At 38.7% G+C, this 12,890-nt stretch overlaps 1 protein-coding gene and 1 long non-coding RNA gene across 7 annotated transcripts in view; both read right to left on the reverse strand.

Moving 5' to 3' along the window:
- The window catches only part of LOC111578966 (uncharacterized), a 38,892-nt gene extending 31,249 nt beyond the window's left edge, over positions 1-7,643 (reverse strand). For all 3 annotated transcript variants that reach the window (XR_008600047.1, XR_002747037.2, XR_002747038.2), the window contains exons 1-2: positions 7,369-7,643; positions 1,682-1,824 (exon numbers count right to left, since the gene is read on the reverse strand). This is a non-coding gene — a long non-coding RNA (uncharacterized LOC111578966). The remainder of the gene's footprint in view (positions 1-1,681; positions 1,825-7,368) is intronic.
- A 1,163-nt stretch (positions 7,644-8,806) lies between these two features.
- The window catches only part of kif26ab (kinesin family member 26Ab), a 69,999-nt gene continuing 65,915 nt past the window's right edge, over positions 8,807-12,890 (reverse strand). For all 4 annotated transcript variants that reach the window (XM_035955351.2, XM_023285938.3, XM_035955352.2 and 1 more), the window contains 4 exons: positions 12,272-12,465; positions 11,323-11,346; positions 10,931-11,081; positions 8,807-10,853 (listed from right to left, as the gene is read on the reverse strand). In XM_035955351.2, coding sequence (XP_035811244.2) covers positions 10,672-10,853; positions 10,931-11,081; positions 11,323-11,346; positions 12,272-12,465 — 551 coding nt within the window. In that variant the 3' untranslated portion in view covers positions 8,807-10,671. The remainder of the gene's footprint in view (positions 10,854-10,930; positions 11,082-11,322; positions 11,347-12,271; positions 12,466-12,890) is intronic.

The raw sequence follows: 12,890 nt of genomic DNA on the forward strand, positions 1-12,890 counted from the left end.
ATGAGTTACAGCTCATCCAGAATAAGGAGAGTGCAATGCTCTTACAGCTTAAACATGGGCTGATCTACCTACCACAAAGGAACAGGATATAAGATATATGGCTTACCAATCACAGTGAACAGACAGTGAAATCACCCTAGCAGAAAGAAGATACTTAACAATTACCTTGTAAAATGTGCCCTGCAATCTGCTGATGGGAGGATCTCCTGCAACCTTTCAAAATGCAGTCTGAAGTAGTAATCTTTCTGTAAGCTGTCAAATTACATTAAGCATATGGTTTTACTAATAAAGGAACACTGGAAGCGCTGCACAGTGGCTCTGAGGTTAGTGCTGTTGCCTCACAGTTAGAAGATCCTCCATTTCTGTCCAGGGATCTTTCTGTGTGGAATTTTCCCTGTGCATGCATGGGTTTTCACCGGGTTCTCCAGCTTCAAAAGCATGCTGAGGTTAATTGGTGATTGTAAATTGTCCATAGGTGTGAATGTGACTGTTGGTCTCTATGTGTAGCCCTGTGATAGACTGAAGACGTGTCCAGGGTGTCCCCTGCCTTCACCTCAGCTAGGACAGACTCTAGTCCCCCGCAACCTTGTGAAGTGGTGAAGTGGTGTATAGATAATTGATGGAGGGATGGAACATTGGAAAACCATTTACATGTGATCTGAGCACTTAAAGGTTGATGAAAACTTAAATCATTACAAAAATTAAATTATATATCCCTACCTTGCAGGGATAGATTTAATTTATCTATAGTAAGTGCAACATGCTACATACTTATCACTAGAGCTGTGCGCTTATGGCCAAAATGATAATCATGATTATTTTTTATCAATATTGAGATCATGATTAATTACAGATTTTGGGGGGAAAGCATTTTTAGGGCACACTCACACTTAAATAGAGTACTGTTTACTTCCATATTGTGCTACTGTACAAATTTTACATCAATTTTGCAGAGATGTCAGAGCATCTATTATAATTAAATTGTACCAAATGGTTTTTCTAAAGTGCATTAATTGTACTGCAGTTGATGGTGTTTTACAACGTGCTTGAACAAGTTACTGTGCTGCTTTGTGGCACGGACACAAATGTCATGCAATTTTGCATATGATTTGTTCTTGCTAAGCATCGCTTGCCCTAAACCATGAGTACTTCTACACAAAAGATGATGGTATGTTTTGAGGGACTAGCTCTTCACTTTCTGCTCCAGACATTTGACTTCTTATCCACCAGTCTGCTCTCTGTTATAAGTTACTCTGCTACTCTTGACTGCAGCTGCAACATCCAAGAAAATTTTGCACAGACCGCAGCTGCAGGGGTTCGTGCACAGCAGCATGATGGCTCCCCAAAAATGAAGCCAAAATATCTCGATTGCTCTCTGATGGCTTGCTGGCTGTTAGTTTAGGAGGCACTTCATTTGATATGCAGCAGTTTTCTATGAGCCAAGTACACATTTTAAACCCCAATATCGCAGTCAGTCATGTTCATTTAATTGTCGGAGGCCAAAACCAAGATTAATGATGCATTCAGCACTAGTTAACACATGTAAACGCAATTCTGTTTAGCCATTATCACACCAACAACCATCACATTCAATCTGACATATCACTACAAGATTACAAATCTTGGTGCAGTTTGACCCCTGATCCCCCCAGAGAGGTACCAGACTAAACAGAGTACAGACCTTTCAGGATGAGGCTCTCGCTTGTGTCCTTGGGCTATGTGACGGCTCAATGGAGTGGGGAGCCACCCTGTAGCCCGGTTCTGCTGTCCACCAGATGGTTGCTGCTGGGAGCCAGCTAAGAGTCTGCCTGGTGGCCGCTGAAACTTAAATGTAGAGGAGGCTGTCGGTTATGAAGAAATGTCTTCAGACAGACTAATTAATAAAGGTCTTTTTCATCACGCCTGCCCATCTGTTAAGAGAGCACAACCTGATGGAATGGCTGGCTATTCAGTTTCACTGTTCAATTAACAGCAATATATCAGCAAGCATTTTTTCAAGAATCAAATTATTTCACTTCTTCCATGGGAATAATGAATTCTTTTTACAGCCAGTGATCTCCTGAGTGCAATTTTATCTAAGAGCTAAAACCTTAAAAAGACACAAACTTCCACAGCAAAGCAGCTACCTGATGTAATCAAGGACTTTACACTGCTTATTTATTTATTTATTTATTTATTTTGGCTCAACTGTGCTGTTTGGTTTTTTTTAGATAATGAATATTCATTGCACATTAACTCTTCACATCAGTATTCTGAAAGCATTTTAAAGCAGTGTTTCTAAACAAAGCCTTTATGTAAATCAGCAGTTATCTACTAGCAATCTGGACCAAGAGACTATAAGAGCGCAGATAAAACAAGGTTAGTGCATGTGCTGTAGAAAGTAGTTCTTATCATTGTTTGACAAGGTCAGCGCATCATGTACTGACCAATCATGATTATGAAACGTCTGTTGCATAAATAATTCGATTCTGATTCACATATTGTAGTCAATTCTCACTTTTCAGTCTCTGTGTAAAGAAAATTACATAAGCACACAACAAAAAAATATATAAATACAACCCTCGCTCCTATAACAACATATTCCAATTTGCGATGACATAATGAAGCGTACAACACTGCCAGCTCACTGTCAGATGGCATCCGAGTAGCTGTATGAGTGTGTGTGACACCTGCATCTTCATCACCTAAACGTAATACAAGGGGGAGGAATCACAATTATTAGCCATATATCATCTACCACATTAATTCAATTCAATTCAATTTTATTTATATAGCGCCAATTACAGTCAAATTGTCTCGAGACGCTTTACAGAACCCATATGCCTGACCCCCAGAGCAAGCCAAAAGGCGACAGTGGCAAGGAAAACACCCTTTTAACAGGGAAAAAAACCTCGAGCAGAACCCGGCTCTAATGTGGGGGGACCCATCTGCCTGCTGGCCGGGCGGGTTGAGAGGGACAGAAGAGGTAGAAAGGTAGAGATAGAGGGATAGAAGTAGAGGGGTATAGGTAGAGAGGTAGAGATAGAGGGATACAGATAGAGGGGTAGAGATAGAGAGGTGGGGGGGTGGGACACAAGGACCATAAAACACAGCCACACATCTGAAGCATCCAGCATCCAGCTCTGGGACCAGGGACACTCGGAGAAAGGACACAGAAAGAAACAGAGTGAATGTAATGCAATAATGGTATATATAGTAAATACATAGGTAGTTAGAGAAGGGCTCAGTGCATCAAGAGAGGTTCCCCAGCAGCCTAGGCCTATAGCAGCATAACTAGGGGCAAACTAAAGGGACGTCAAGAGGGGAAGTCAGTTGTGCAAATGAAAACACCAGCTCACCCCGTCAGGGTCACCCAGTCAGCCCTAACTATAAGCTTTGTCGAAAAGGAAGGTTTTAAGCCTGGTCTTAAAAATAGAGAGGGTGTCCGCCTCCCGAACCCAAACTGGGAGCTGGTTCCACAGGAGAGGTGCCTGATAACTGAAGGCTCTGCCTCCCATTCTACTTTTAGAGATTCTAGGAACAACAAGTAAGCCTGCAGTTTGAGAGCGAAGAGTTCTGCTAGGATAATATGCACCTTATACACCTTATAATGGCAACATTTGTTCATTCCCCAACCCCTGCTTGGCTAAATTACACACAGTAGCAAGTTTGAAGTTGTCTCTAAAAGGATAATTCATTTATTTGTCACAGAATAGATTGTTTTAGTTTAATTTACTGCCTGTAGCATTATCTCAGCTCAGTGGCATGTAGTTGGAACTGTAATCCATCCTGAAATAATTTACTGTACATATGGGGGAGAGCTTTCGGGACTATACCTCTTAAAGGTTTTCTGTCTTAGTGCAAAACTCCTCTCACATGCAATCTGTTTTGGGGATGGAGATGTCAATAGTTACGACCTGCCTGAAGCACGACCACAGACTGTGTGACTGAGCCTTACATCTTGCCTAGCCTCTGATAATTTAAGGACTTTTTTCCACACCAGCTTGTTTTAATTACTGTGAATAAGTGGCAGCATGTGGTCAGGTTTATGGGTCTTCTTCAAAGCGCAGGCTTGGTTTAGACAGACCAATCTGTGGGACTGCAGTGCTGTAAATCCGAAACTGGGCAACTACCACCACTAGCAAGGCCGAGGGCACATGCAGCGATCTAGCCTGGGTGCAGGAGGGAGTGAGGGGTCAAAAGGCCTGATTTTGTAATAATAATAATACAGATGAAGTCATAGTCCACATTCTCTCTGCAAACATGAGCTCATGAGTATTTTAACTATCTGAATACAATTCTCTCTTGGAGTTTCACACCAACAATTATAGGATTTAAACTTCTGTAACGCGTCAAATTAGATTAAAGAGCTGAATTACAAAATCTTTGGATTCAGACTGACAGGAGAGACCCCTTTGAATAGTGCAGACGCTGGAATGTAACAAGACGATAACCGAAACAAAGACCTAAGACAGAAAGAAAGGGTATCAAACTGACAAAGAATTTGAGTGGATTAGGATTGTGTTTGGATAAAACCTCCTCAGAGAAAAGTCACTAGAGCTCCAACACAGGGTCAGTGCCGGGTTGGGGTGAACGAGGGGAACTCTTGACTTGTCAGTGAACTCATTTTTATTCTCACACAACACCTAGCTCCCCACTAATGATGAGAGCCCCGAGGCAAGAGAGATGGGGATATACCGGGCTGACTGAGCTCAGCGGCCATCAGACGTCTGCAGCAGCCTTGGCCAAGTGTTTCCACTCAGACTCAGACTTCCCAAGAGCAACAAGGTACAGAGCTGACAGGTCCTTGAGTGATTTGTCAAAAGGCTTTTACTGTCTGCCAAATCACTGCTGGCTGAAGATTAACTGGATGTTAATTCAGAAAAAAGAATACAATTTCCTATATCTCATTACTCAGTTATGTGTAGTCGAGTACAGTTTCATATAGTTCTTTAAGGCAGCAAGTCATTGTTGGCAAGGTGTGGAAAAGCACAAAACCCACTGAGCCAGCAAGCAAAAACCACCCAAACAATTTGATTTGTACCACGGTGACCAGCTGGCCTTGCCAGTCAACCAAATTAACCCCTCGTGCTTTTGATCAAAAGAGAATTAACTAGAAGGAGGCAAGATGTTAATGCCCAGCAGGGTTCAGTTTCTAGCTGAACACATCCACACAGCTACAGTACCTGACTCAACAGGACTTCAGCTGTTATACTGAGCAGAGAGCCCTCCTGATGCAGGAGTAATTAATCACTCTAGATGTGCACTCTCTTTTTTTTTAAACTCATTCCCTATATATCAAATTCAACGCTTGAGTAGTTCCGTCAATTTGTTGCAGTTAATTCATGTTTGCAGAAAAAAAAACACATATTACTATTACTATTCATGATGCTGATTTGACCTTCAGTCAACATACAACCAAACAGCAAAACCACAAAAGTGACGGTGACAGATGGTGCAAAGAGGAAGTAATTAAAAAACTTCTTTGGGAATTTAATATTGTGGCTCAAAAAATTAAAAAAAAAAAAAAAAAAAAAAGAACAAAACAGAACTGGAGTAGCTTTTTGTGGTAAAACTAATAAGTCAAATTTTCTTTTAATCCCTTGTCTATTTAAGAAGAGACATTAAACATGCCTTTTTTTAAAATGTGATATTCTGCTTCTATAACATGCTTTCTGTCAGACTACTGGAAAGAAAATATCCAAAATAGACACTTCGGTGTTTATTTTACCACATTTTGTGTTATTGTTCAATAGAGATTAATTATGTTTCAAGGCCTTTTTGTCAAAACAAGCTTTTTATTATACATTGAGGCAGAATCCACCATTTCAGCAGTCCTTTCATACATCAAACTTATTCCTGCCTACGGTCTGAAGGTTTTGTCTGAGAGTTTTGTTCATACATCATTCAAATCCTGATTTATAGAACAATTGTTTCCTAAAACTGTTTTGTTGACAGAATTATCTGATTTATGAAGTGATAAAAAGAGATAGCAAAAATCCCATCAGTAAAAACTTTTCACAAGTATTTAAAAGCTGACTTTATCCAGTGTTCAGATTTCTGTTCTTGCAATAATTGCTAATTGTTCTCCTAAACAGGACTTACATGTCTTTACTTGTCCATTTAGACTGTTTTTCAGTATGTATTACTATGACTGAGATATACAACAGTCCAATGTACTGGGCACAGGGCATCAACGGTTTAAGATGCACTTTCACTAAAAATGAAAGGAGTAAAATTTGCAACTAATCTCAGTGAAATTTCCTCAGTTGATTACTTACATTAAGACAATTATTTTTGGTATTACAGGTTTTATATGCAACTTAGGTATTGAAAACATTTTCAGAATTTTATATCACTCTATAAATCAGAAAATACTGTTGCCAGCCAGGATAAAAAAAATTAACCTTGTTCTTAGGAATTAAATGTTGCATAAATCAATCTGTGAATGATATACGAAAAACCCTTCGAAAAAATTTTCAGAATATGTATGTGTATCTAAACTAATGTCTATATTATCTAATAAATGTCACTTTATCTCACTTGATGGCGTACATTTGTCTGTTGTGCAGTGTGCACAATAGACAAAGTGCAGTAGAATGTACAATTAAAGGTGTATTTCCAAAGTTTTCTTTAAACTGATTGTGGGAGCAAAATATCCTAAAATCTCAAAAGTGCATGAAATCTTTTTGCCATATATAAATATACAGACAAACATACATGTTGTAATTCACAATTCATTTTTTTTTTGGTTATTAGATAAAACATATCACAATACCAAACAATGTTTTTTCACTAAATTGAAACATTATGTCCTAATGACCAGAATATAGCCATTGGTGACATCTACTGCCATGGACAGTTACAAGTATCTCCTGCACGACAGTTAATCAGAGAATATTTTTTTTATTTTTGTACCTGTATGTTTTTTGTGAAATAAGAAGGTTTTAACAGACATTCCACCACCATACACCATTTTGTATAGAATAATTCAGACCAACAAATATAAATAATGACAATCCTAGTATCATCGACTTTGGAGTCATTATGTGGTTTTAGTTAGAGGTTCAATCACCTAATTTGCATATTTAATAATAAAGTCTAAAACACTTGTACAAACTAATCATGTCTTATTACAAGTAGTCTGCTGGGGAAATCGTCACGGTAAGATTTTATTTCTTAATTTTTTTTGTTAATGTCAAATTGTTGACCTTAAGCGTCGCCGCTTATGCGGACATCATCTGCACAAGTGTTTTAAATCCAGGCTGATTAGACTTCCGCTCATGGTGAGCTATCAAAGGAAGTAGCCAAACAGCAGTGCACCAATACAGCAAGCTAGCTACATTACCTATGCATATATTGATATACGGGCTATATTTGCTCACCTACCTCTCGTAGTAGCCGTGTAGTTAGCTTCGGTTTTGTTGTTAAATTCATAAATGCATCTCAGAGTTTCATGCCGTCGCCAGTCCATTTGCTGTGAGATGTGTTTTCCTGTCCCGTGGCCAAAATTAAGCTGCCGAGCAAATTTCTTTTCTGAAAAACGGTCGCTGTTACTTTGGCTAACCCACAAAAACCGCTGTTAACATTACCTAATTTAGCCTCATGCTATGACAATGTTAGCCGCAATGTGCACAGGTGTAACAGGGAGTCAACCACGTGACACACCCACAGTCTTCATCAGGCAAACTGCCACACCTGTGTGGATGCGTTTCCTTATATGGGCATTTATAGGGAAAAAAAACAGGTTCTGTTATGAAACGCTCAACTGTATTTATATATTCAGAATCAGTTAGAAACATTGCTGTGGATATTTACACAGCATTTTCTAATATGATGCAACAACTTTATATGCCCAAATACTCCACAACTCAATATACAAGGTTATATATTAATATATACAGACTATTATGTTACGGTTTGTATTACAAACCCCTTAATTTGATTATACACACTGTAAAAAAAAAAAAATAAACAACTGAAAAACTCAAAATGGTTAAAATCTGTCAGTAAGTGTTCCAGGAAAAAAGTGGTTTAAAAAAAAATGAATGGAAACTTTGACAAATATCTGTAAAATATTGTTTTGTTTTTGTTGTTAGTTTTTAAATTTTTTATTATTGGATTTAAATGCAGTGAAACAAAGTTTATGGCTACATATTGTGAAAGAGCAAATTACTGTGTGAAAATACAGATGCTTGATTTGAACATTTTTCTTTTTTGTTGTTTTTCTAGTCAACAAGTGAATGAATACTTTTTTCTTTGATTTTACCAAATATCTGTCATTTAACAAAAAATGAAAGCTATAAAATAATTATTTACTATTTTTCAATCCTTAATATACATAATTTTCTTTCAAATAATGGCAAATATCTGGAAAATATTCACATTATTACTGATATTGCTTTAGAAAGTGTACTTTTATGGTCAAATGTTGTTAATGAAGAAATTACCATTTGTAGAAATGCAGATGTTTGATGTGGGTTGTATTTACATTTCTTTAAATAATGATGATTTTACAAGTTATCTGTAATTTAACTAAAGCAGAGGGCACTTTAAAATAATGGTAAACTTAGCAGGAGTTCATAATTCATAAATGATTCACTTCACACTGCTCAGTTCTCATTATCAAGTTGTTGATTGCGGTTTTGGAGAAGAAAAATTCTAATAAAATAAACAAATGAACAAGTAGACTGGGCATGTGACTGTATTCTTGTGATCTTATGGCAAAGCCACTGCAATAAATATTTCATTCTCTGCAATGGAATACAAACGAACACTTTCATGATTGTAAGAACTGTTGAAAAATATTGAACTTTGAATCACTGAGTAAGAAGAAACATTTTATTCACAGGTACTGTAAAAGTAAAACACAAGCTGCCATATAATACATTTATACACAGGGTTTGAAAATCCTATACAAAAACAAAGATATTAGAAAATATGGGTTTTGATATGAAATATGACCTTACATATAATAATTTCTTGGAAAAAGGTCTTGGTTTGGTAATAGTTATTTAATTTATGAACCTAACCCCACCTTAGTGAAAACTGAAATTATTGTAAAAAATTAGAATGGTAAAAATGGAGTAGAAATCATCCTTAAAAATGATTAAAAAATCTCATGCAGCATCTTCAGAGAGGGCCTGAGAGAGTACATCTTTGTAAAAGAAAGAAAACAAAGTCATATTTGTCATAGATATAGAAATCGAACACACCACGATACATCAAAGCCAGTTTGTTTTTCTTAACAATCATTTTCACCGATCATCTTTGTTCTCTCTGCGTCAGCTGTTTGATTCATAAGCACATTCTGTAGCTACAAAGAGCTGATATCATGATTGATTCTGCTAAACAATGCCACGATCGTTTGCTCTCATTCACTGCATCCTTTTGTGGAAAAACTAACAAATCTGGAGTCTTTGAGACACGAAATCGGTGCCGTTAATTTGCCCGTTTAAAAAAAGAGTAGGGGACTAAAGAGGCCAGACTGTGTGCCCTTAAGTCTGTATTGAGGTTTTGCAGTAAATGTAGTGGAATGCATAGAGCCGAGGCTTGGTTGTGCTTGGAGAAAGTACTGCATTAGAGGCTGGCAGACTTGTGCTGTCTCATCTGTGCCCCTTTGTTTTACAGTATATGAAAGCCACCAGTCCAAGCACATTTGGAGAAAAACTGGGCTCACTGATGAGCATCGCTATCAGTGTAACCGTTCATCATACTATCATTGTAGGCAAGTGAAGGGGAGGTTAAGTCTCTCAGGGTTGCATGAGCACATACTGAGGCACCAGAGAGAATGGCTGAATCAAGAATAATCGCACACTGTCCATCACAGTGCCCCTCTGATTGATATGTTTTGGCTTAATCTCTCATTTTCAGTGAGATAAACACGGGCAAGCACAGTTTGAATGAGCTCTTCGTCCCCAACATCACTGCTGCTCTACCTTAGTGCATCCACTGAGACCCATTTTGATCAAGGCAACTGGGGGGAAAAACATTCACTCTACCCTGCAAGCTTTCACAGGCCAGCTGGCAGGAGATGAGTGATAACAGCAAATGCAGTCCTTGATGAAGTAACATAGTCCAGTTTGAAAATCTAGAAAACTACAGAACCAGAGAGTTAACATAAGGCGCAAGAGGCTGAATGAACATGGATAAAATGCTGACTGAGGTTTGAAACAAGAGAAAAGGCAAAGTCTGGGAGCGCAATAACATTAGCTTATTGCTTTTTCTTTTTTCTTTATGTTTTCCCTTTAAAGGATGTTTGTACACACCACATATTCATTTAAATACACTATACAATGCAATATAAAATATTTTTCTTAAAAGCAATATGTTCAGGGTTTGTGCAGGTATGCTTAAGATACCTGCACCATATGAAAAATAATGACTAAAAACAAAACAATGAAAAGGCACTTCCAGGTGTTGTTCATTGACTCTTGAGTGAGTGATGGCCACTGCCTTGCCACAGAGGCAACAGCATTTGTGCTCACGTTTCATTTCTCCTCCATGTCCTGGACAACGAGGCACTGTAGCAAGGTGGTCAAAATTTCCTCTGTTCTCATGTAAAGATCCACTCTCATCTCTCCTCTGTCTCATGTTCTTCATTCCAGTGATATTCCTACACTGACTGCTACATTTCAACTTCCTTTATTTTCTCACTTCCTCTGCCTTTTCCACGTCTACTTTCTTTTGTCCTCAGACTTCGACTTCACGCAGCCCCTCCTGAGTGCCAGACGCTGACATGCTGATGTCAAAGCAGGTCACCATCATGACATGGGACTTGCACAGGTTGACACAGAACTCCAGCTCCTCCGTGGCCTGCGCCAAGGCCTCCAGGTATTCTGGAGACTCTTTATCCAAATTCTGGTCCACCTCAACTGTTGAAATGGGAAAATAATGTTTAGTCATGTGGTTTCAGAAGACTTATAATTGAAGGATATTAGCAGATACTTACACTCTCCTATCCACTTGCTAGGGTCCATCATCAGTCGCACCTTGGTGTCTTCCAGCTCCTCCAACAACACTTGATGCTTTGCCCTCAGATCCCTCACTTGCTGTTGCCTTCTCTCCAGCATCTTCAGCTTATTATTAAAATACAGCAGACCCTGAGAGAGAAAAGAGATTATTAAGCACTGCAACTATTTAGGCTCTCACTGAAAGTAAGCTATCAACAGAGGGTTTAAAAAGTGACTACCTGTTAAAGTCTTCAAGTGAAATGTCAAATATACAACTTGTATGTTTTGTTTTATGACCCAGTCCGGTTTAAACTGTTAAGTTAAAATGCTATAATGAAGTAGCTATGTATAATTGAATAAAAACATCAAGATTTTTGAAAAATGAACTCACTTTGTCAACATCTTGGAATGGTTGCTGAAGACAAGATTGGGGAAAAAAACAGATTGTATAAGTTAGCATGCTGAACGACATTGATATATGAACTGCACACGTTCACAGTATGTGAACACTATGTTAATATACACCAATGCTGCCCACATGTACATCATTTCATAATAGCAAAAGGCAGTCATGGAAAAGCAATTAATGATCTGTCATTCAGGTAGTGATGGCTGGGGGAGAAAGATTAAAGATAATTTTTTCCTAATTGATTGTAAATAAAATTACCACCTATAGCTGATTTATTATCTTCTCTACAAAAATCCTTTCTGGCTGCACTTAACTTGTGGGAGTATTTAATGATTCACAGAGGAGGAGTTAGTCATAAAAAGCCATCAGACAGCCAGTGATGAGTGCTAGCGATGAAGTGATTTGGGGTGGTGTTTGGTGTCCTTGCATTCATCACACATTCCTTGATCAATCTTTTCATCCCCATATTATTTTTCATTCCTAGACCACTCCATATCAGCACCACCATCGTCAGCAGTAAATCGAGTCATCACTCATAGTCAAACCAATTAACCCTCGTCAGTAATTGCCTCCTGAACTCTTGGCATTCGTGAGGAGCGCTGCCAAAATACCAAGCTCTGGGAATCTGAACACAGACGTTTTAACTCCAGGATTTGTCAGTGAGCTGACTGAAGGTCAGACGTCTGGGACATATTATTCCTGTCCTGATCTTTAAAAAGAAACTGGGAAGAAGGGAGCTAAGAAATTCCCACAACGTAAGTCGATGTGGCACATCTTGAGCATTCGTGGCATCTATGTTGCACATGCGAAATAGTGCCGAGGCTTAGTAAGTGGGATTCACAAGACCTCGACCCAGACATTACATTATCTAGAACAACTTCAGCAAGATGAACCACCATGTAGAACAAGTCAGGAGTGACTCCCTGCTCACCTCTGTGGTTTCCTCCTGACGCCGCCTTTGGAGCCGTTCCACATCATCGATCTCATACACCTTGATCTCAAAGGGTTCCTTCAGCTGTCCTGACATGGGAGGCAAGTCCACCCACTGACCTGCTGTGCCCACCTTCTTCCCCAGGGATGAGGTGTCTGGCATGGGTGCTGGGATCAGCCGTCTTCTCTGGAAGCCTAGAAAGCCATACATACAGTTAGAATGGTACCACTTATGTTTCTGACATACAATGTCTGCTGAGATCTATGAAAAAATGTGTAGGATTATCATTCTGAGGTATAAAATGATTCAAGACTTTACACAGTATGGCCCAGTTGTGGTGACTGCATATGTATGAGGGTTTTGCGAGTTGCTCCTGTGTATTCCCACAACCCGAATACATTAAGAAAGGTTGGTTTAATGCACATGCATTCAAGACAAGAACATGGTTTGGGTGCTTGTGTTCAGTTCATCTTATATGATTTTCACACTGTTCCAAATTATATTGTTTGAAACACTCATTAATATTTTCACGTATGTGTATGAATAATGTATGCTGCTTATTCAGGAGGAGGGGAAATTAAATGAAATATCAATTAGTGACTATAACAGAAATGGATTC

This window comes from Amphiprion ocellaris, chromosome 20, assembly GCF_022539595.1.
Source record: "Amphiprion ocellaris isolate individual 3 ecotype Okinawa chromosome 20, ASM2253959v1, whole genome shotgun sequence".
Taxonomy (NCBI): Eukaryota; Metazoa; Chordata; class Actinopteri; family Pomacentridae; genus Amphiprion; species Amphiprion ocellaris.